The 24640-nt window shown below is 34.1% G+C and overlaps 2 protein-coding genes and 2 non-coding genes across 6 annotated transcripts; 3 read left to right on the forward strand and 1 right to left on the reverse strand.

The window, feature by feature from the left end:
* Positions 1 to 3430: 3430 nt before the first annotated feature.
* TRNAG-CCC (transfer RNA glycine (anticodon CCC)) lies at positions 3431 to 3501 on the forward strand. The gene has a single exon. It is a non-coding gene; the product is annotated as a tRNA-Gly (tRNA).
* A 409-nt stretch (positions 3502 to 3910) lies between these two features.
* On the forward strand, positions 3911 to 6731 carry LOC145018685 (beta-glucosidase 18-like). Of its 3 annotated transcripts, none has more exons than XM_078976550.1 (11): positions 3911 to 4166; positions 4246 to 4312; positions 4408 to 4460; positions 4562 to 4712; positions 4860 to 4947; positions 5034 to 5286; positions 5384 to 5499; positions 5574 to 5826; positions 5907 to 6009; positions 6088 to 6196; positions 6296 to 6449. In XM_078976550.1, exons 1-11 carry the CDS (start codon positions 3972 to 3974, stop codon positions 6312 to 6314), a joined length of 1407 nt encoding a protein of 468 aa, XP_078832676.1. In that variant the 5' UTR covers positions 3911 to 3971; the 3' UTR covers positions 6315 to 6449. The 3 variants fall into 3 exon arrangements, with proteins under 3 accessions (XP_078832676.1, XP_078832674.1, XP_078832675.1); XM_078976548.1 differs by having other exon boundaries at positions 3913 to 4166; positions 6322 to 6731; XM_078976549.1 differs by having other exon boundaries at positions 3914 to 4166; positions 4411 to 4460; positions 6322 to 6731.
* TRNAG-CCC (transfer RNA glycine (anticodon CCC)) lies at positions 6667 to 6737 on the forward strand. Its single transcript has one exon. It is a non-coding gene; the product is annotated as a tRNA-Gly (tRNA).
* Positions 6738 to 7240: 503 nt separating this feature from the next.
* LOC145017984 (AP-5 complex subunit zeta-1) lies at positions 7241 to 10942 on the reverse strand. Its single transcript, XM_078975925.1, has 16 exons — positions 10649 to 10942; positions 10392 to 10532; positions 10223 to 10314; positions 10046 to 10142; positions 9894 to 9937; positions 9726 to 9814; positions 9542 to 9633; positions 9330 to 9473; positions 9081 to 9225; positions 8885 to 8961; positions 8715 to 8786; positions 8514 to 8561; positions 8087 to 8214; positions 7851 to 8007; positions 7556 to 7766; positions 7241 to 7449 (listed from the first exon to the last, which is right to left on the reverse strand). Exons 1-16 carry the CDS (start codon positions 10757 to 10759, stop codon positions 7382 to 7384), a joined length of 1716 nt encoding a protein of 571 aa, XP_078832051.1. The 5' UTR covers positions 10760 to 10942; the 3' UTR covers positions 7241 to 7381.
* Positions 10943 to 24640: the final 13698 nt, after the last annotated feature.

Genomic DNA, 24640 nt, shown 5'->3' on the forward strand with positions numbered 1-24640 from the left:
AGAAAACGAATATAGGTTTTTTTTAGCAAAGTAGAGGAATGTTAATTTTTTCTTTTGATTTAAATGTATATTTATGTAATATTTTTATTTATATATTCAACCACCCAATGTTTTTATTTATTTGATTGTAGTTTTTCTATTTTGATTATGTTTATTTTCTATTATTTTTTTGTTAGCTATCCTACACAACATATTTACAAGACAATATTTAAAAGATAACATAATTTTTAACATTTGATATGTAATTATGATGGCTTATCATGATATGTTCTTCATATGAAAATAATTTATCCATATTACTACCACAAGAATTACATATGACATTTACGAAAATATATATTATATGTTATTTGTTTAACATATATATGCATCTATGTATGTTATAAATTTATAATTAAATATCTTTATGTTTAATAATTGAAGGGATTAAAATAATGTATCAAAACCAATTATTTACACGAATATAATAATAATAATAATAATAATAATAATAATAATAATAATAATAATAATAATAAATACACATTTCCAAGGACTGTATTCATTTGAAACTCATACTACAACTCAAGAGCTTTCTAATTTATGCTTATTTATTAGTTACAACTCAAGAGTTTTTAAATTATGATTATTAATTAGTAATCACTAATAACTTTTTATTTTCCTTTCTTTTATAAAGTTGTAAAGTTTTGCTCATTAAAAACATTAATGTATTTAAAGAGATTTGTGATTTAAATATGAAAATTTAATATAAATGTTATAATAAATGTTTTAGTGTTTTTATGTTATTAAAAGTTGTAGTGTTTATTTTTCATATTTTTTATTATTCGTTATATATATATATATATATATATATATATATATATATATATATATATATATATTTATATTAATACAAATGTTATAATAGATGTTTTTGTATTTTTATGTTACTAAAAATTGTAGTTCATATTTTTATTCATACATTTTGTTACACATTATATATAGATTATCATATGTTTGATATATAATTTAGATAATTTTAAACGGTTTATAAAATTATCAAATAGTTGTATATATCACAATGACTTAAAAATTAAAACTATAATCATCAAATCAAACTATATTATAAATGAAATATTTTTTCTTTCACCACATTCATTTGAAACTCCTAATTTTTCATATTTCCATACAATATACTTAATTTATTAACTTAAATATGTTTTTAGTTGTAAACATTATCATAAATGGAAGAATTTGTGACTTATTAATATGATTACTTAATTTGTTAACTTCAATATATAGTTAAATAATTAACCTACATTAATATATCGAATAAGTTTAAATATTTAGTGTTAAATTTAAAACCTAAAGTAAAATATCAAATAATGTTTAAAAAAATTCAATATATATATATATATATATATATATATATATATATATATATATATATATATATATATATATATTTTAACATTATTAAAAGGAAAACATTAAATATAATAATAATAAAAGAACCTAAATTGATTAATCGAATTAAGTAAAAGGTGTCTGAAACTATATTCTAACAATATATTTTTAACCTGTGTCTCTCAACGCGCGGGAATTCGTCTAGTTTATCATAAGACGGCGATAATTTGGCAACTAAAAAGACTCAAGATAACGACAACTACTCTTTAAAAATATAATGTAGATACATTGAGCAAACTCATTTCCATTTTCTGGGGACTAAATTTCGATGAGAAAAGTAATCAAAGTATATAAGGTAAATGTAAAGATCAAATTGACTCAATGTAGTGTGCCTACTCTTTAAAATAATAATAGAAGATAATAATAATGTGGATATATTGACCAAAAATAATCAAAGTATATAAGGTAAATGTAAATATCAAATTGACTCAATGTCATGAGGTATACTCTTTAAAATAATAATGTGGGATAATAATAATGTGGATAAGCTGACCAAATTTATTTCCATTTTTCGGAGCCTAAATTTTAGTGAGAAGAGTAATCAAAATAGATAAGATAATTGTATTTGGTTCTAGAAAGTTATATATAGTAATAATGTGCAGTGTAATTTGGAAAAATGTTTACAACCTATGATATTTACTAAATAAATATTACATAAAATGTTTCAAAAAAAAAAACAAACCACACCAATAACAACAAACACTCAAACAATTTAAATTAATTATTGTCCACTATTTCCTATTTATCATTTCTCATTTTCAACTAGGAAAAATTATCATGAATAAAAACATACGTTTCATCGTTTGAACAATTGAACTTTCCTATCAGGTTACCCTCATGTGTACCATAAAGACATTTCTCTATCATGATCAAATAAATAATGCAAAGTAAAGCAACAAAGAATAGATACCTCAATTAGCAATGTTGTTTAACTCTAACACAAAATAACAAATCAATGAGAAAATTCACAACTCAACAACTATATAGATAAATGATAATAAACAAATCATTTGTTGAACATGTTATCCAAGAAACCGTATTTATACACCAAAAAACGACTGGTCACAATGGCAACCGGAAAATCAAACGTTGTCATAAATGAACAAACATAAGACGTAACCGCAGCCCATGGAAGAATCATTCCCTACCGAATGAAATGTTAGAAAGTAACCCCCTACCATGTGTTATTTTTTACAAATAGCATAAAATTACACATGTCATATGACCTTGAAATGCAGTGTTTTCGACAACTCAACAAAAGTCTTCTTAAGCTATATACGACATAGATAACTACCTGCAACCTTAATATTGTCGTGTAAATATATTATTTTTTACATATTATATACATATCGAGTTTGGGATCGGGAGCCAAGAATATCTCATCCACATCCTCATACATGTCTTTTAATTCAGTGATTCTCCATCTATGTATCCATATCCAATTAATTTGAGGATTTCTATTAAATCGGGTACGGATATCATATTCCCTTAGGTGTAAGAATCATTTTCATTCATAGAAAAGAGAAGAATTGATATTTTGGTTTGAGTTTCTAGATACTTTTAATGGTTCGAAACAAGGATAAAAGTTGTATTCTCAAAAACTTGATAAATATAAAGTGAACATAACATACTTGGGCTCTAATTCGTTTTGTTTGGTCCTCTTAGTTGTTTTATTCATATTTGAGTTCTGTTAATTCAAACTTATTTTTACACACTCCCTATAAATGCAAGATGGATTTTGGACTATATATTTGCATTTTCTATCAGCATATTTTTTGTGCTTATGAAAATGACCTGTTAGATGCAAGAGGACTTACCCAAGAACAATGACCACCCAAATTAAAATAAATCAATGCTAAACTTTTACAATAAAAACTTTCACGTTGATTGAATTTTAAAAATTTACAAAAAGTATTTAACTTCTGAAAGTGGTAATCAAATTCATAAAAATTAATACATGAATTTTAAGAAGGGAGACATCCAAGCGCATCTAGTGTAGTGGTATCATAGTACCCTCCCACGGTACTGACCGGGGTTCGATTCCCCGGATGCGCATTTATTTTTTGTATAAATGTTTTCAAAAGTTTTTATTTATATTTAACGTATTATAAAATGTTCATCTTAATACAAAACCCACTTAATACGATTTTGATTTACACCGGCCTTTTTGATTTGAAACTTAAAATCAAAATAATTAACGCAATGGCAATTCGACAAGTGTTTGTTAGTTCATCAATTAAAAAAACATTTTTTACGTATACATAAACTAAAACAATGCTTTAGTTAGTCATGTTTTGTTACGCTTACAAACTGTAACACATCCGGTGAAATTTCCTTATTTAAAACATGTGTTTCATAATGCGTTAAGCTAATTTAAAAGTTAAAACTTATTTTTGCATGAAAATTGTGTAAACAATTGATTTTGGCATGAAAACTGCGATTTGTGGTTTAAGTGTATTACTATTAGATGGCATAATCTTTAACAATATTGATGAAGGAGAGATTATTTCCCTCTGTGTTCCAATATGAAAATGAAATCAAAATCAAAATCACCCTTCATTTTTCTCTTATTGTTTATCATTTGTGCTTGTGCTCTTGTTCTTGAGGCCTCCAACAATGGTCATAGACCCTTCAAAATGGAAGGAAACGAAGAGCTCCATATCAAAAGATCCGATTTTCCAGATGGGTTTCTCTTTGGAGCAGCTACTTCATCTTACCAAGTCGATCATCCCCTCTTTCTTGCTCATGATCATAGGCTCATATCTTTATCACTTAACTCATGATGAGTAATATTTACAGGTTGAAGGAGCCTATCTTGAGGATGGCAAATCTTTAAGCAACTGGGATGCATTTTGTCATTCCGTAGGTTAATATCATAAATTGATTAAATTCCATGATTTCACATCAAAATGGTTTTAGTAATTTCTACTTTCTAGTCATTAATCCATGGCTATTGTTTAGTAGGATGTGGAGAAAATGGAGATGTTGCAGACGATCATTATCATCTCTTCTTGGTTAAACTTTAGTTTATCTATCTAATTTGGAACTTTTATATGCAAAAACATTCTTTATTTTGATTATTTTTTGTTTATTATTTGTTTTATTAATATCATAGGAAGATATTGATATGATGCATTCCCTTGGTATAAAAGCATACCGATTTTCGATTTCATGGGCTAGAATTCTACCAAGAGGAAAGTCGGGTGAAGTTAATACTGCAGGAATCACGTTCTACAACGAGATCATAGACAATTTAATTCTCAAAGGTGCTATGTTTTAAAAGTTAAATAATGCATGATCAAATGAGTTCATATTAATTAACTCAACATACATGTATCATAAATTCTAATGTTTTGTTCGTTTTACTAAAAAGTTGGTAGATTTACACATTAATTTTTACGTTCATCATACAGGGATCGAGCCATTTGTGACGATGCACCATTTTGATTTTCCTCAAGAACTTGAAGTGAAATATGGATCTTGGCTAAACCCCGAGATGCAGTACTACTAAAACATTAATTTTTATTGTCACATCAATTTTTCTCTACTGCTTTTTAGCATATATTTATACTTTGTACTTTTGTTAGGGAAGAGTTTGTAGTTTTCACAGAAAGTTGTTACAAATATTTTGGAGACCGAGTGAAGTACTGGATCACAATCAACGAACCAAACTTATTCACAAAAGAAGCTTATGAAAGTGGGGTTTTTCCACCGGCTCGTTGTTCAGAGCCCTTTGGCAACTGTCTGACTGGAAACTCTGATGTGGAGCCTCTCATTGTTATGCATAACATGTTGTTGGCTAATGGCAAAGCAACAAAGCTATATCATGATAGTTATCAGGCAATAATTTGAATTTTATCCAAAAAAATTTCGATGCAATGAAAGTATTGAACCCTATGGACTTATTGGACTAATATATAATTATGTGTGCATGCAGCCTAAACATGGTGGATCGATCGGAATTGTTGTAAGTTGTTTAATGTACGAACCACTAACAAATACGGATCTTGATCGTAAGGCTGCCGAGAGAGCATTCGCCTTCGATATTGGCTGGTAATGTTCATGAACGTATGAAAAACAAAAGAAAAATATATATGATCTTAGTTCAACTTCTTACTATCGAATAGGGTACTTGATCCCCTGATATATGGAGACTACCCTGAAGAGATGCACAAATATCTTGGAAGTCGATTACCAAGTTTCTCCCTTGAAGAAAAGAATCTTTTGAAGAATAGTATTGATTTTATTGGCATCAACCATTACTCAACTCTGTATGCCAAAGATTGTATAAACTCTAGTTGCTCTTCAATCGGGGCTCGTGCAATCCAAGGTTTTGTGGACATTACGGAAGAGCGTGATGGCGTGTTGATCGGTGAACGTGTAGGAAATAATGTTTTTTTTATTATGAGGCTGTTTCATTTTAAATGATAATATTGTGTTTATCTTTATTTTGCAAATAGACGGGTTTAGAAGAATTATTCGTTGTTCCTAGAGGCATGGAGGAAATTGTTAACCATATCAAGATTCGGTACAATAATAAACCCATGTTTATTACTGAAAATGGTAATGAATGTGTTTTTCAGATTGAAAAAATTATAAATGTGTAATTACTCGTGTCCATAAATTTGTATTTTTTTTCAGGGTATTCTTCACCGGATGTATACGAGGAACGAGTTGATAAGATTTTGAATGATGTGAAACGAATTGAATTCCACTCAAAATACCTTGCTTTTTTAGCCAAATCATTAAGGTTTCCTCTATAATAACTTTTCGGTACTTTGACTTTGTATATTCTGAAATCTGCCCATTTGACTTCAAAATTCCAAATCTTCCATCATGAATTATGAAGGTACAAATGTTACTTTTGAATGACAGAAACGGAGCTGATGTACGTGGATATTTTGTGTGGTCATTGATGGACGGATATGAATGGTTACAAGGTTACGATGTGAGATTTGGGTTATATTATGTTGATCGTGAAACACTAATAAGAAGCCCAAAACTTTCTGCAAAATGGTATAAAGAGTTTTTGATGAACAAGAGTGATCTTATTGATATGAAAGCATCAGGAGGAAGAAGATCTTTCCAAAACATGTTATGATGCTGAGAAATGAATAAGCATAAAAATATTTGATGCAAGAAAATCATGTGCTTTATAAAATATGTATTATTATGGGAAATGTTATTAATAATAAAAATGTAACGAAATAAAACCAGCAAGCGCATCTAGTGTAGTGGTATCATAGTACCCTCCCACGGTACTGACCGGGGTTCGATTCCCCGGATGCGCATTTTTTTTTTACAATTTTTATTAATGAATATGGTTTTTTTTGTCTCTTTAATCTCCTTAGCAAAATGTTGCACTTTATATAAAAGTAACAAAAACTCAGATAATTTATTTTCGTTGGTAACTAATAACTACAATTCCTATTAGATAAACCGATTATACATTATTGGTGATCTATTAAGATATCTATAAAATCGAAAGCTTTTGTTTATTTAGATATCAAATGTTAATCTTTATACAAAACCCAGATGATTATTTTTTTTTTCTTTTTTCATTCAAAACTAATAACTACAATTCCAATTTTATAAATTATTTGTTAGCTCAGCAAGTAACAAAGATCTTATATTGTTGATAATCCATTAAGATATCTATAAAATCGAAAGCTTTTGTTTATGTTAGATATGACAACACTATTTGTTGTATGAAAAGCATCATGAATCATATATAAATCCAGCAACAAAATAACTGAAAATATGCAAAAGTAACTAATTTATTGTAGTGAAGGGATAAAGATAAACCATGGGATATACATCATAAATATATTTTAAAAAAAAATCCATGAAATCAAAGAATATGGTACAATAATGCAAATAAAAGGAACAAAAAAAAAATCACAAATTTCCCAAATAAAAATGTGAAAGCAATTCTCTAAAGTCGATAAGTTGCTGATTTGGCAGGAAGAATGTCCATCAAAGAGAAATCGTGATGAGGGGGCCCTACATTGATCAATCAAGAAACCCATTAAAACTACAACATTCATATCTTTAACAAAAGTACAATGCTATTTCTCACCCTATAAAAAAAAAAAAAAACCAAAATTACCTTCTTGTCCTCCAAGAACATAAAACGGTATATTGGCAATCATCTTTGTTCTCCCTTCACTCCAATTGATCATTCCCGGCTTCTGTATGGACCCACTTGATGGTCTTGTGGGCCCAAGCACAGACAGACAGATCGCGGGTTCATTCATTAACCCTAAATAATCACGCGCTCGCTTCCACACTCTCGCATCCGATATACGCGAATGAGCCACCTATAACATCCATATCAATTATCGGAACCGCTTTGTAAAATGACCAAACTACCCTTGCCCCCCGAAAAAAATGACTAAACCAACCTTGCCTAATGACACGCGTGCCCTCGGGAGTACTTCGCGATGGTGTGTTGCGATCTTTGCTATTGCGGTCACGACAAAACAAAGAAGCCTTGATTGCGATGATCTTCTGACTGTCGAGCTACTTGATCCAAGAACCGAATCTCCTACACCAAGACGGCTTAAAGAGTATATATATTTGAGAAGGGTATTTTGGGTATTTGAGAATTGTTGATGAAGAGTATTTGTGGCATACATACCTTGATGAAAGATTTTCATAAAGAAGTAATTCTAGGCTCTCGAAGAGCTCACGGGCTGCATCTTTATGAGATGCGCCACCCCCTCCATGCTCCCCAATGGCCCAACATAGTTGTAATGCCAACTCGGTCTGTTGTAGAAGGGTATTTTGGGTATTTAACATATAATGTAAATGACAAACATACATGCTATAGAAGGGTGTTTTGGGTATTGGACTTATAGAAGGGTATTTTGGGTATCTGACTTATAATATAAATAAATGGTAAAAATACATTGATAATACATAGTACAGAAGGGTATTTTGGGTATTTCACTTATAATCATACATATTATAGAATGGTATTTTGGGTTTCTTACATATAACTTAAAGGGTAAACATGCATACTATAGAAGGGTATTTTGGGTATTCATATAATTTAAAACACTGACCTTTTCAGGACTATCGTAAGCTTCTCCAAGCCTATCTACTATGGGCTTCTGCACAAGTACAAATGGTTGACATATATTTTTAACACTATATATATATATATATATATATATATATATATATATATATATATATATATATATATATATTCAATAAAAAAATACCAAACACCAAATTCTAAAAATATTATTGCAGAATAATACCTTGAGAATTGCAACGAATTCAGGGGATTGATGAAATGCAGCTAATATGAAATTCAAAAGCCTCTTTCGCACCTATATAATATTATACAACAAAAAAATTTTAAAAAAAATATATAACCAAAGAAAGAAATTACAAAAACATTATAAAACCAACCAGAATATTTACTTACCTCATAAGAGAAGATCTTTTCAGGAAACAGCTTAGAATTTCTATCAAGAAGCATGGGGATTAAAGCACATTTCAAAGCTGCATAACAAAATACAAAACAAGTCTTCATAATTTTATATCAAGCATTTTATAACTTTTCTTATATAAAAAAAAAAAAAAAAGCAAAGAATGGCATACAAATATACAATCAAACATACACTGATTCACATCATGCAATGCTATTGAAAAATACACATCAAGAAACCAAGGTGCCATTTTTAATGCTTGTTTTAGTCTATCAGATGGACTAGAAATCGATGCCTGTAACGCTGATTCCATTCCAGGAGAAGTCCAATGCCGTTGCTGAAATATCATTTATTTAAAAAAAGAAAAAAAAATCATTTATTTACTTAAATCGCATTTATTACATCATCAATTAATATAAATAGAATGTAATGTTACCATACAGCAAGGCCATCATTTTCATCTTTAAGAAGCTCAAGAAAAAGTGGATCTGAAGTGATTGAATTATTGTCCTCAGATTCCGAATCTGCCCCTCCATCTCCTATGGTTGAACCAGTATATGCTTCATCCATTAGAGCTAATAACATCTGTATATAAATTGTAAAAAGTTTTATATTTAATCAAATAAACACATATTTTTTTTTTTAATATTTACCTCTGGAGCTGCACTCTTTTGGATTGAAGCTATACTGCTACCAATTAATGGTCCAGAAGTTTTTTCCACTTTTTCAAGTGCTACAATCAATACTGATTTAAAATTCAAAATAAGAAACAAAATTGTTAATTGTTTATAATTAATATGATCAAAGTTTAACTAGAAATAAAAAATGGATGTTTACCTGGTAGATCAACAAGTGAGATAAATAGAGGAAGAAAAGACCCTGGAGATATCAATCCAGGAAAAACTCTCAAGAATGGTTTTTCTAATCTGTGTGAACAAATGAAGACGAGTGTTATAGAATTATCAGATGAATTAAACTGCGGAAGAGAAGAAGAAAAGGACTTACTTTTCTCCATTCCATGCGATCATTTTAAGCAGCAATGGATAAAACTGAAAGTAGGTAGAGATAGAAGAAGAAAATGTGAAATACGTTCTATGTAATTGCAGAAGAATGAATAATCTAGTTGGAAGAATTAGTTTTTGAGATTTATAATGTACCTGAGGGAGTAAAGTAGGAAACGCGAGTAAGATTTTCTTGTTGTTTATGATTAGAAAGTCTAGAGTTGCTTCTGCAACTTCATGGTCTGCAAACTCACTGTAGTCGATGGCGATTTTAACTTAATTGTTGAATTATTTACAGCTTACTTTCGGAATCGAAATGGTGGTGTATCTTACCGGCTTAAGCATGAACGGAAGAAAGTACGGAGGCTAGGATCGGCGTCATGGAGAACAAATTCTCCGTAATCGATGAAAAATTGAAGAATAGCCTGAAAATTGAAAGGTGTTGGTGAATTGATTAGATGTGGAAGGAAAAAGGGGGAAGAGAAATTGAAAGATGATTTACCAATAGTAGTAGTCCGGAGGGGGATCGAGAGTGAGAAATAGAAGAAACAGAACGTTGAAAGATTTTATTGAGTTGGGGATAAACCCTAGCTATCAGATTCTCGGAATTTTCACTTTTACACAACTGGGTCAGCTTCCTTACCTACAATAAGTATATTATCGAATTGGAAAGCAGTTTAATTGTTTATGGTGATGAAGAAAACAATAACTTTGGAAAAGATTCACAGACAAATGTATAAAGATTGAAAAGGGAGTTACAGAACGAAGAAGGGAAGGATATGAAGCGGGATCATTGGAGAAACTGGAGTCTCTGGCGTTCGACGATAATGTTCTTAGATGTATTTCCCAATCGATGTCTCCTTCCGCCATTTTCACGGAATTTGTTTTGTAAAGAACACAAAGAAATCTAATCCGAGAGAGCTCAATAAATGGGGTTTCTTGAATTTCATTCACCGTAACTTAGATACATGCTCCAACTCACTCAGAACTCAGACCCATGCCTCTCCTTGCGCCATTTTCGATCAGCAGATTAGGTTTTTCCGTTTTACTTGATAGACTTCACGGGAGATATAAAGGAATTTTTAACCGTGTTTTGAAAAACTTATTCATGTATATTTTTAAATTTTAAACTTATTTATCAAAATAAGTTATTTAACAATTTTATATATATACATTTTTATAAAAGAAATCTCACTATTTATAAAAATAAATCGACTCTCAGTGAAAATGCATTGTTTGATGATCAATGGAATCAATAAGGGATGTAATTATCTTGCTATTTGGTTCCAGTTTTAACACTCCCTTTTGTGTCAATGTACATGTGTGGTTGCAAGTATTGTAACAATTGCCAAACACCCCTCTCAAACCTTAACAATATCTCCACTTTTTATTTTAAGGTTTCTTTTTGTTTTTGGATATTGATTTTGATTTCATTTTTCTTGGGTTTCTCAATTTACTAGTCCCTCTTCATTCTCTCTCACCACTACTCTGATCGGTGAACAAATATGATGAGAAAGCGTTAATGGTACCTTATGTTGACATTTTCACACCTATGCTCGAAATCAAGCTACTCTCTATTCCTGCTTGGTTTGAAGGCCTGTATATTCCCGCTTGTTCCTTTAAATGATGCTGCTTACCATATTCCTTCTTGGGGTCACTACATAATATAATATTGGGTTTGAGAAGAATGGATTCAAATTAAAAGGTTTGAAGCTTTTAGAGTAATTATTCTTGGATGCATTTTCTATATTGTGTGCCTTAGTTGAATTAGAAGTTTAAAGCACTACATCATGGGGCATTATACACTTTTGACTAACAATCTTAGACCTTTGAATTGACTCAACCACTCACATGTATCATTTGAACTATATGCTAAGCCCTAAACTTGAATTGTGATGTTTTTACAGCATACAAGAAGTCTTGGGAGGCTATGTAGTGTATTCCATTTTCTTCTTTGTTTTTAATATAAAGATTAGAGTAATCATATTAATTGTATTTACTCTATAAACCAATTTTTAATCTATTTTTTATTAATCCTCCAGGATTCTACTTAGGAAACTTGCATCAATAGAGCTAAGTCACACCCACCAAGAAAAACATGCTTTCTGGGTAAATATTTATACTCTGTGCAAAATGAATGTAAAAATTTCCATTTTTTTGATAAATTTGTTACAATATTGAGAAAACTAATCTTTATATCATGTAAGCTATCAGGAATTTCGTAAAAATGGAATACCAGAAAGTCCTAAAATGGTATGCACCATCTTTCTCTCTCTCTCCCCCCCCCCCCCCCTCTTTATCTCTTTCTAAAAACCATCTTTCTCCATATATGATCACATTAGTTTGTCTAGCTAATATATGTTAAACTGTCACTTAATTGCAGTTTGTTTCTTTTTAAGAAAATAATGGTGGCAATGACATTATTGAGATTATAGGTTTATCTACTGCTATGTAATGCTTTTGTAGCATCTGAAGTTAGGGCATACCTTCAAATCCTTTGTACATTGGAGGTATGTTGACTACTTTTGAAAACTATAAAGAGGTAAATTAAGTTCACGAACTTTTCCTGATAATTTTGAATTTGTTGTTATTCTTTTAAATGAAAGTATATTGCTTTTTATTGTTATCAGAAGAAAAATAGGGTTTCTCTGTTGATGACATTTGCCCCTTTCAAAAGGGCATCCATTGCATCTTTGGTCGAGTGTATGATGTTGTTTCTCAGTGGTCTCAACATAGTACGTCACTTTTTTTTGCATATTTTTTGACTTCGACACATTGTTGGTTCTGATTTAAACTTTAAACATTACAATTTTTAATTTAAGTTGGTAGCTTATATGCAACATACATACCTCTTTCTACCATTAAAGGCACATAACTTTATATTTTACCCACATAGCAACACATTGTTGGTTTTGGTAGAAAATGTAAGTTGGTTGCCTATATGGGTAAAATATAAAGTTATGTGTCTTTAATGATAGAAAGAGGTGCGTATGTTGCTATATGGATATAAAATAAGTGAGAAAAAAAATTATAAGTATGCTAATAGGGTTCATCCATCCTAATTAGAGGAACACTGATTTAAAAAAATCCTTGTACTTTTCATCATTAAAAGACTTTATTACTGATTAGTTATGGGACTTGATGGAAATAATAGTTTCAAAGATGTCTTGATTTATATAAATTATCTATGTTTCTTGACTGTATGATTTTTTGATTTAGGAACATTGAGGTTTTTTTATATCGTTAACATTTTTCTTAATTGTGGATAAGTGGATTTTTAACCGAAGGGAACCAAGACCCACTCATTTTGATGATTCCAACATTTGTTTGATAGTTAAGATCTAGGTGAGGTACTTCCTTTTTCATATATTCACTTTTTCATCCTTTCTTTATGAAATATACTTAAGAACCCCTGTTTTGCATTCTTGCACCAACATTCACAAAGTTTCTTTAATATCCAAGCTCTCTAATTACAAATAAAGTTCTTTACTTAATATTTTATGGCACACAGCTTACAAGAAACAAAATACGGAAACACTTTGATCCAGTCTATGTATCTCACTTCAATAACAACCAATTTTTGGGCTGATTAAACCGATGATTTGACCAGTTGATTGGTTTTTGGTTCAACCGGCCGATCCGGTTTTCAAAACAGTGGTTATAATGATATGATAGGCTAATCACGTTAATTCTTAGGTTAGTTTACAAAATTTTATACCTTGAATGGTTTTTTAGCTTTATATGACACTTTGTTGTCCTGGTAGTTATTTGGATCATTTGAGAGAAAAAAATTAAGCTGATCTACTTGATAATTTAGTTTTTCAGGTTTTGTTGAAAGAAATATCATAATTAACCAAGTCTTGATGAAATTAATTCAATTTTATGTTACCTTTTGGGGATCGAGATTTATACTATATATAATCTAATATAATTTTTGTTTCAGTGAAGTTTCTATGTACACGTATTTTAATTTATTTTATGCTAAAATGGATTTTAAATGTAAAGTTAATTTATTGCAAGTTTGGTTTTGGATTTTTGACATATATATATATATATATATATATATATATATATATATATATATATATATATATATATATATATATATATATATATATATATATATATATATATATATATATATATATATATATATATATATAAAAGCAAACTAAAAAATCACAATATAAGATTTTATGTTGAATCATAAATAATTGAGTTGTTTTTTTTTTTTTGTTAACTTTATTTAAATAGAAAAACAAAATTCACATTTTTAGTCGTAAAACGCCAAGTGGGAAAAGTACATATTTTGTGTTATATAATTGCGTAATTAAAGAAAATAATACAAGGATTGTTTATATTAATAGGCATTTTGACATTATCTAAAAGTAATGCATCAACCTTTAACAAAATCAAAATTCATAAAAATTGGTTTCTTATTATCATATATTATAATTGTGAGACTCAGAATGTAATTAGATAAATAATATAACTTAAACAGTTTTGAATAAATAAAAGAAGCTCAAATAAAAAAAAGTTTATTATATTGTTATAACTAATATAATATAAAATAACTAATAACAATCTTATCTATTAAGAAAGCAAAAATAAATACTAAGGTTGGTTCAAGAAGGGATAATGTATAAAAAATATTAATTTTTTTCAAACTATTGCTTCAAATCCATGGTCTTCAAAAAATTAAATAGTTAAATACATTATTATTTTAATCTAACACGATAATTTTTTAACTCGGAACAATAATTATAAATATTTTCAATAGTAATTATAATTAACATTGTTTGTTTTTGGAATATAATAAATTTTCGATAACAAACAAATCACAAAAGAAAATCTACTATAATAAATAAAGGTTTTTTTGTCACATGTCCTCTTTTCATTCATTTGGACACATGTCATTTTCTAAAAATTTTAAATTTTTTATTTTCCACTTGTCATTTTATTGTATTTTTCATTTTATTAAATTAAAATTCCACATTTAATGTGTAAAATAATATATATGTAAAGTATTTATTAGAAAAAGTTTATATATGTAATGTAATCAATACATTAAAGTCTCATTAATTTTAATAATTAAAATTTTTCTTATTTTTTTTTTTATAAATTCAAACTTTTCAAATTATTAAAATTTTATATTTATTTTTTTAATTAAACTCATGTAATACATGAGTCTCACACCTAATTATGTATAGAAAGAAAACTATTCGTAGATAATGTTTCATACTATTATCATCATATGTCATGTTGATTAGAATATAACATGTTGTGAATTGAACAAATTGTCATCGACGATCCTACTTTAATCGTTAACCCAAAAAAATAATGTACTTATATTTTTAACAAAAAACAACAACATATTTTTATTTTTAGTCTAAAACTGCAACATATTTTTATTTTTAGTTCAAACAAATAACAAACTTTTATTTTAACCTAATGAGTAACTTATTTTTATTTTTAACCCCAAAATAACAAACTTTTATTTTAACCTAAAGAGTAACTTATTTTTATTTTTAAACCAAAAATAAGGAAAGGCTACGAGAGGCTAAGTCTAGCTGATATGTTACAATGAATTAGAAATAATATATTTTATAACACAATAAATCTAGTATATGAAAACACTTATCTAACATACACAAAATAGAAATAATATATTTTGGACACAATGAATCCAACATATGAAACACGTATCTAGAATACACATAAGCCACGAATAGATTAAAGAATACATTGTTAGTCGAAAATAAAACAAATTGTTGAATTGGAATTAATGTTGAATGATACTTGCCGATACATTTTCTTACTTTTAATATGATATGTTCCTTAAAGCAAACTAATCGATTAATTGAAACTAATCGTTGTTCGCCGAAAAAACTAATTACCGAAATAAACTATTCACATATGTCGCTTAGCACAGGTAAACGACTATATGAGAAATTAAATTACCTCATACATTTTATACCTACGATTATTCCTACCCATTAAAATTATGACAAATCACCATTCAATTTAATTTTATTTAATATATTACTAATATAGCCTTAATGAGTTAGTTAAAAAAATATCGAATGATGATACTTATCATAATTTTATTTGGTAGGAACATTTGTAGGCATAAAAAATAAGAAGCAAATTAATCTCTCTCTCTCTCTCTCTCTATATATATATATATATATATATATATATATATATATATATATATATATATATATATGTGTGTGTGTGTGTGTGTGTGTGTGTGTGTATGTGTGTGTTCAAATGAGAACATTTACCAATTTGAGAACAAATGAGAACAATTATCAGCTATTCCGTGCTCCACATGGGCCTTTTGCTTTGGATTTGGTTGTCGTTATTGGTTGTTGTGTGTTTTCGTTGACTTTGTTTGTTTTTTTTATACAAGTGAACATATGAAGTGTGCGAAAGAATATGGATCAAAAGATATATGTTTATTAGCAGGTGATTACATCATATTAGACTACATACATTCTTCATACATTAGCAACGATGTTAGATGGGAACCTAGTGGCAAAAGTAGATGATGTTCATTGCTTATGGTGTCGGGTGGTCTGCGACGATTTTGTTGCATACGTTGATTGTTGTTGTCATGTTTTCTTGCATGATGTCGAACATATCAAGCATCCGCATCGTGTCCTTGTTGAGGTCGGTGATCAGTTCGTTGGTGATTATGAAGTGCTTTTATGGCAGTTGGTTTGGAGCTTCTTCTAGCAGATTCTGTCTGGATGTGATAATGGTGGTGTGGTGCTTTCGAGATCGGCCAAGGACATCTTCATGGTTTGGAGTTGTTCTGCCAGCGTTTGCATGATGTTATTCATGGTGGTTGTTGGGTATTTAGTGGAGGTGGAGGTGTATTTGTGGTGGGGTTTTATAGGGGATTAGTGTGGTGGTTGAGTTGTATTAAGTATGGGAGAGTAAATGTTCTCCTGGGAAATGATGGGAATAGGCCGACTATGGCTGGGTTAAGGGACATTGAGTGTTTTTTTCTTGTTTTAGTAGATAATTTTTGGGTTTTGGGCAAGGTTTTTTTTATTGTGGGTGGTGTTTTTATGATCGAGGTCTGGTAATTAATTTCACCACCAGTATAAACCCAACAATATTTTTGTTAGGTACCTTGTATATGGAGTTTTCTTTTTGGGGTATACCTTTGATGTCTCACAGGTCTAAGTGTAGGTTTAGATAAAGGGAGATTAGAGGTTTATGGTATAATTGTTGGGATCTATTATGATGTTGTTGTGGATTATGCTACCCAGATGTGGAAGGAGTTTTTAAAAAGTGTGGAAAACATAAGTATGGTTGATGGGATTTCATGTGCATGATACTAAAGTTTAATCTTGCGGTTTGCATATGAGAAAGAACGGATTTTAGTACCCAACGATGAAGCAATAGCATAATTTATGAAGTATAATTTTCCGAAGTCAGTCGAAGATGATGCACCGTGTTTCCTAATGTTGCTAGGATTCCAGACGGTATGCTTAATGAAACGTCCCAAAAAACGTGACCAAAACCCATAAATATTAAAACATTTCAATCATACTATAAGGGTTTTACGAAAAATCAGAGTATCTTTTCAGAACACTTGTTCATTTTATCAGAGTAAGCACCCCAGGCTAAACTTCTTTGTGTGTGCCATGCGATCATCCCGAGCCCTTCCCTCTGCTACCGAAAGTACCTGAAACCAAAACCGAAAACTGTAAGCACGAAGCTTAGTGAGTTCCCCAACCTACCACATACCATACATATCTACTGCTCCAAACATGCTATATACAGTCGTGAGTACATAATCACATATTGGGCCCCCACCCGCTGCATTGGGCCTCGTCCGCCATCGGACCCCGTCCGTCATCAGACCCCACCTGGCATCAGGTCTCACCTGGAATCGAGGCCCGCTCGGTATATAGATATGTTTCCCTTAGGCCCCGCCTGTCTCTAGGCCTCGCCCGCCATACACATACATAATATCAATTAACATACATAAACATTCCCTAACCATACCCTGATCTAAGGCCTCGCCTAACTTGGGCCTTTCCCCTGGTCTGCTATAGAAGTAGTGAAACAACATCCACACTCCTACTAGTAGTGAGATACGGGCCCCCGCCCACACTCACATCCTTACTACCACGGGCTTCGCCCCTTCTTTGCTAATATCGAGATATGGAACCCCATCCATACTCAGCTAGTGGTGAGATACGGGACCTCGCCCACACTCACCTCCCTACCAGGCACATACAAGTATCATGAAGACAACAAGTATAATCTAATGCATTACATAAGAATCTTCCTTGGGAATACCCCGACATCGGACCCCCCGACCCGAAAACATACTATTATCTAACGTACTTTGGGCTTACCCCGATATCGGACCCTCGGTTCGGATCCTATCATACCAGCACATGCAAGAATCACAAAGACCTCTAGCATCTTAACATTCCTCAGGCCTCGCCCGACATCAGGTCGTAATCCGGAACATATATCAATAACTGCTTAGGGCTAACCCCTGGATCTTCCTTCTATACATAAGCATAAACATAAACATGAACATAATGGGTCGACATTGTGGCCGTAGACCCATGCACATAGTGAGAAGACTCACCTCGCACTGCTAGAGACTTGTTGAACACTTCTGACTGCTAGCCTGCACTTCTGAACCGTTGACCCTTCAGATTCCCGAACTATCAATATCCAAAATAACATTTAGACCACAACATTCCCAAAAGTCAACCTAGGTCAAAGTCAACCTTCAGTTGACATGACTCACCGAGTTGATCTACCAACTCGTCGAGTCCATACTCCTCCAACCCCGTACAACCCCGACTCCACTCGTGGAGTCTAGCAAGAACTCGACGGGTTCTCCTTCAACCATACAACCGGGACCATCTTCATCCGACTCATCGAGTTCATCATCCACATAAGAATGTCTAGGCTGTGACTCGCCGAGTTGTATGAACAACTCGTCGAGTTCGTCTTCATAAACTAAGGAGATTGCCTTGGACTCGCCGAGTTTTTCCTTCAACTTGTCGAGTACGATGAACTTCATGACCATTATGGATTGAGACTGTCTGGGTCCCTTACCAAACTCAACTCATACCCTTAAAAGAAGAGTTTTCAGGCAATAACAGGCCTGACTCACCGATTCGCTCTATGTCCAACTCGATTCGGATGATTTCTAAGGGTCTCAAAGCATCCAAAACATCGATCTGGACCCAACCATCTCCTAACCATGCAAAGCTACCTCCTTTTCCCTCCATTCATATCCTTTTGAGCTAAAAAGGCCAAAAGAACACTTCATATGCTTGCATGGGGGTTCCTATGGCATAAAGCTTGCACCTTTATGCCATAGCAGCCCTTAATAGTGCTAGATCTGAAAACACAAGCTCTTGGGATGTCTATTCCTCTCATGCTAGGGTTCTTGGACTAACCCTCCCCCCCCCCCCCCCCCCCCCCAAAAAAAAAAAAAAAAGAAGAGAGAGATCTAAATGCATAATGATCAAGGTGGAAACTTTCTTACCATAAAATGGAGGAGAATGCAAGAGGTTTCTGGATCTACTAATCTTTTCTTGTATCCTAAGGCTTCACCTTCTTCTTCAAGCTTCACAACACTAAAGAATGCTTACAAAGGTTCACAAACTCATGGGAGGCACTAGGGTTTCATACTGGAGTTGAGAGAGCATCAAAGAGACTGATGAAAGGTTATAATGCTCCTTAAATAGGGTGCAAGGCCTGCATATAGGGTTTTCTCCAAACCTAGCCAACTCGCCGAGTCAGTCTTCTAACTTGCCGAGTAGGTCACTAAACCCACGACCAAATCGCGCTCCTACTCGTCGAGTCACCCATCTACTCAACGAGTCACTTCCTCATTTGGGGTTTTCTTCTTTTTTCTGACCTTCTAAATTCAAGGTGTTACAACTCTCCCCCACTTAAACTAGACTTCGTCCTTCGAAGTCCGTCACGGTCCACTACCTTACAATCCACTTACCACTTTACCACTTGGTATACACTTTGTCTATCCGATCCAATCCTTGAAAGTGTCACCCTCAAAATAATCCAATCACTACTACCTTCGAGTAGCAGGTCCCTCTTGGCTACGGTTGAGGCTCAGACGAGAGCTACATCACAGAGCCAGATCATTCACTCTGAGATTATTTGATTCTGCGGTGAGCAACTTAGCATCACCCGATCAACTCACTGCTTTCTACACCAAATACCTTACCATAATTCATGTCTGAAGTCCTGCCGACTCCCATCTACCTTCCGGATGAACCGAGACCACCCTAGTCCCAACTGATCTACCATTACCCGAAATACCGGTCCCCTACCGGTTACTGCACGCAAGAACAACCCTCAACCGCTCTCAGCGACTTTTGAGGATACTATGACTTCTTGAACTGCTCTACCAACTTCACCACTCTGGCTCTAGAATATCTGGGATCCTCGATCCCCTACCTTTCCCTAAGGTCTCTACCAGGTCCCACCTGTTACTAAAAGAACACGGGCCTCGCCCACGGGTCTCACCTAACTATACTTCGGAGCGGCCTCTCCCACAGGTCTCACCTATCTATGGCTATGGAGGCCCACTCCACATCTAATCTCATCTTGCTATCCTTCCTGATTCTTATCATGCTAATCCGAAGATACAGGCCCCCACCTACACTCCGTGAACTAGGAGATACGGGCCCCCGCCCACACTCCTCTAACTAGGGCGCTAATGAATGCTACGACTTACCCGCAGTCTTACAACACTTCTCTCACTGACTCACTACTAGGGAATGTTGCGGCTATCCCATAGTCTTATATCGTGACTAAACTCGTATCTTGTCGGAAGCTCTCCGACCTGGTTTCCCCGAACCAGTCATCAACTAATCGCGAATACACAAACTCAAGGTTGGAAAGTTTGCCCAACTCCCAACTTACATGCTCCTCAATCCAAACAGCCACTTGAGCTACCTTCTTCCTCTCCAAGACTATGAAACCATCCTATTCTTGCACTTACTCCTTCCCTTAGCCACTCGGGTAGCTCTCCCCCACTTCGACTTGACTAGCTCCTCATAGCTCACAGCTTGGAATAGTTATCAATTCTCCCTACGATCCCCTGACAACTCTGCTGAAAACCCATGCTTACTACCGACGGTGATCTAACCGATCTATTCCCAATAATAACTTTCTCGAAAACTAGCGAGACACTACCAAGTGCCATACTTGCATGCTATGGTTATTGCATCCGGAGTGACCTGCTCTAAAAGGAATGACCTCTAACTATTATTTTAAAATCCATGGTATGTAGATGGCATATAACTCAATCACAAGCAGGCCACAATATTCTGAAATTTGATTATCATTACCGATGCAGAACCATAACAATAAAATTATGACATAAGCTGATATAGAAATGAAAGACACGCACCTGGCACATTGGGCTGCTCACGCCTCCTCTGAAACCAATTGATACGTCTTAATCCTCGCTACAGGCGCCTCCACCCAGCCCTGACAGTCGTCAGTGATCCTCAAGGTTGCAGGGGAAGGTGTTATCACCTGTCCTGCTGAATGCAAACTCGGACACTGGGCCTTCTTGTGGCCCCACTGACTACAATGGAAACATATTAGGTCTAATCCCTAGTTGGTGGTAGCAGTACAATCCCTGCTGAAATAACCAGTCGAGCCGCACTTGAAGCAGCCATAATCACCACCACTACCACTCCTACACACACCCTCGTGTGTCCTGTCGCACTTGCCACAGCAGCCCCGATCCTAAGGACCTCTCAATCTGGAATCTGACATCCTGGGCCTCTTGCCCAGTCCCATGGATAACTGAATCTCTGCCAACTTTCTCTTCTTTTGTGTCTCAAGATCAATCTCTATTTCTCTAACCTGAGCGATCATGTCTTCTAGTGTCTTGCAGCTGGACCGACTCACAAACTGACTGATATCGCTCCTCAACATATCGTGGTACCGAGCCTTCTTCATCTCCTCATCCGCCACATACTACGGAACCAGCAAGGCTCTCTCCCTGAACTTGGCGGCGATCTGCGCCACTGTCTCTGTAGTCTGTTGCAAATCCTGAAACTCCCACGCTAACTGCTACACCTCAATCACCGGTGTGAACTCGACTTTGAACCTGGTTGAGAAATCGCTCCATGTCATCGCGTCCAACGCGACATCATCCCCGATAGCATGACCAACCTCCTCCCACCAATCCAGTGCTCTGTCCTTCAGAAGACAGGAGGAAAGTCGAACCTTGTCCCCCTTGGGACACCGACAAGAACGAAAAGCGTTGGTGACATCAACCAACCATCTTCCAGTAGCAATATGGTCCTTAGCCCCATGGTAGTCTGGAGCTCCACAAGCTCTGAACTCCCAGAATGTCAATGTACACGCTCCCAACAAGCCCATCATTTGTGTGCGGAAGGCTCCGAGCATGTCATCCAAAATCTCCAGGATGCCCTCCTTAATCGTGCCAAAGATCACATGAGTCTGGTCTAGAATAATGCGCGTAACCTCCGCTGATACAAACTCCCTCATCTGCTCCTCGAGCTGCTCGATCCATGAACCCGAGCCTGATCCCTCACTAACACCTGACCCATCCACTGGTCCATCATGCAATGTCGCCATACTGAAAACATGCCAAAACAATCATCAAAATACACATCAGTGCTGAGGGATCACACACACACACACACTACAAGTTCCCTGGTTTTATCTCGGCCCCTCTTGAATCGAGTATGGATCCTCTGCTTTCAGTAGTACAGGACCATACTACCTTCCACATTTATCCGTACTTTCCATAAAATTTACCTTGACTCCACAAAGTCCCTTATTACTACTACTGCTCCGAGAATTGAACTCGTCCTAGGCCTACCCCAGAGAAATCTCTGACCCAAACCATTCCTCAGCTGCTAAAGGTCTCTTCTAAATTCCAATTATCCATCACCTGAATACCATCACATGTAACGAGGCTCGAATAATCCTTTGAGTAAAGGACTCTTCCCTACAACGCTTAGGAGACAGACAAGAGCTGCATAATAGGGTCAAATCCAACACTTTAAGATTAACCAACCCTGATTACATGTGACTTAACGTATTCACATAATAGCTAACTCCCATCACTCAGAGTCCCACAAAGCGCAGAGCAAGCAACATTCAGACAAAAGGAAAATCTAACCATATCATAAACAAGCAATCATATTCACATATCAGGAATCTGCATTAGCATGCGATATAAGCTCATATAATCAGGCATAACCTAAACAGGCTATCCAACCACTATCTAACCAATACTATCATATAGCTCAATAAGCATATATAACAGGAACATAATGCATCCTCCTAGATCCTTAGCCCTAAATCTAGCATGCTGGTCACATAATCATAACATAACATAAACTTGTACGGGTAATTTGGGAGAACTTACTTGAGCTCGGCTGATTGCATGCACCACACCCTTTTATCTTTTCAAAGTTCTTACTTCTTTTTTGGAATCCTTTTTCCTTTTTAAAGTTCTTTTTATAAAAATGATTTTCCTTTGAAAAAATTTCCTTACCTAGTCCTCAATTTGAGTTCAGTCACACCCGAGAGTGTGCTCGAATCCCTCAAACCAAGGCTCTGATACCAACTTGAAACGTCCAATAAATCATGACCAAAAATTTCTTTTAAAGACATTACTAACCCATAAATATTAAAACATTTCAATCATACTACAAGGGTTTTACGAAAAATCAGAGTATCTTTTGAAGACACTTGTTCATTTTATCAGAGTAAACATCCCAGGCTAAACTTCTTGGTGTGTGCTATGCAATCATCCTGAGCCCTTCCATCCGCTACCGGAAGTACCTGAAACCAAAACTGAAAACCGTAAGCACAAAGCTTAATGAGTTCCCCAACCTACCACATACCATACATATATGCTGATCCAAACATGATGTATACAGTCGTGAGCAAAAAATCACATACTGGGCCCCCACCCATTGCATTGGGCCTCGCCCGCCATCGGACCCCGTCCGTCATCAGGATCCGCCTGGCATCATGTCCCACCTAGCATCGAGCCCCGCTCGGTATACACACCTGTTTCCCTTAGGCTCCGCCGGTCTCTGGGCCTCACCCGCCATACACATACGTATGATCAAATAACATACTAAAACATACATAAACATTGCCTAACCATACCCTGATCTAAGGCCTCGCCTAACTTGGGCCCCACCCCTGGTCTGCTACTGAATTCGTCAAACCCCGTCCACACTCCTACTAGTAGTGAGATACGGGCCCTCGCCCAAACTCACATCCTTCGTACCACGGGCCTCGCCCCTGCTCTGCTAATATCGAGATATGGAACCCCATCCATACTCAGCCAGTGATGAGATACGGGACCTCGCCCACACTGTGACAACCCGAAATTTTCATCTTGTCCAAATCCTACATTTCAATCTAGTCCAACTTACTTTTGCTAACTTTTAGCACAGTTTAGAGTCTATTAGAAAAAAATATGCTTTGAGAACACTCACAACTATATATTGTGGTGTATGTATTTATATTGAATGAGGAAGAGGAAGATACAAATTTATACAAGTGGAACAATACAATTTTTGTTTATATTATTTGAAAATAAAATGAAAAAAAGTTTATGGTTGTTTTTTTCTATTCTACCGTGTGAAAATCCCCTATATTATATTCTTACACCAAATGAAATTCACAAAAAAATGATCCACTTTGTACTATATATATATATATATA

The sequence above is a fragment of the Lactuca saligna genome, chromosome 9 (assembly GCF_052625555.1).
Source record: "Lactuca saligna cultivar CGN05327 chromosome 9, ASM5262555v1, whole genome shotgun sequence".
Taxonomy (NCBI): Eukaryota; Viridiplantae; Streptophyta; class Magnoliopsida; order Asterales; family Asteraceae; genus Lactuca; species Lactuca saligna.

What these genes read in the sequence shown, in the direction of transcription:
- LOC145018685 (XM_078976548.1), top strand. Translation starts at nt 3,972, where the DNA reads ATGAAAATGAAATCAAAATCAAAATCACCCTTCATTTTTCTCTTATTG. An exon ending in TGGCTAAACCCCGAGATGCA is followed by an intron (nt 4,948 to 5,033) that starts GTACTACTAAAA and finishes TACTTTTGTTAG; the next exon opens with GGAAGAGTTTGTAGTTTTCA. An exon ending in GCGTGTTGATCGGTGAACGT is followed by an intron (nt 5,827 to 5,906) that starts GTAGGAAATAAT and finishes TTTTGCAAATAG; the next exon opens with ACGGGTTTAGAAGAATTATT.
- LOC145017984 (XM_078975925.1), bottom strand. Translation starts at nt 10,759, where the DNA reads ATGGCGGAAGGAGACATCGATTGGGAAATACATCTAAGAACATTATCG. An exon ending in AATTCGTTGCAATTCTCAAG is followed by an intron (nt 8,562 to 8,714) that starts GTATTATTCTGC and finishes GTACTTGTGCAG; the next exon opens with AAGCCCATAGTAGATAGGCT. An exon ending in TATGAAAATCTTTCATCAAG is followed by an intron (nt 8,008 to 8,086) that starts GTATGTATGCCA and finishes ATACTCTTTAAG; the next exon opens with CCGTCTTGGTGTAGGAGATT.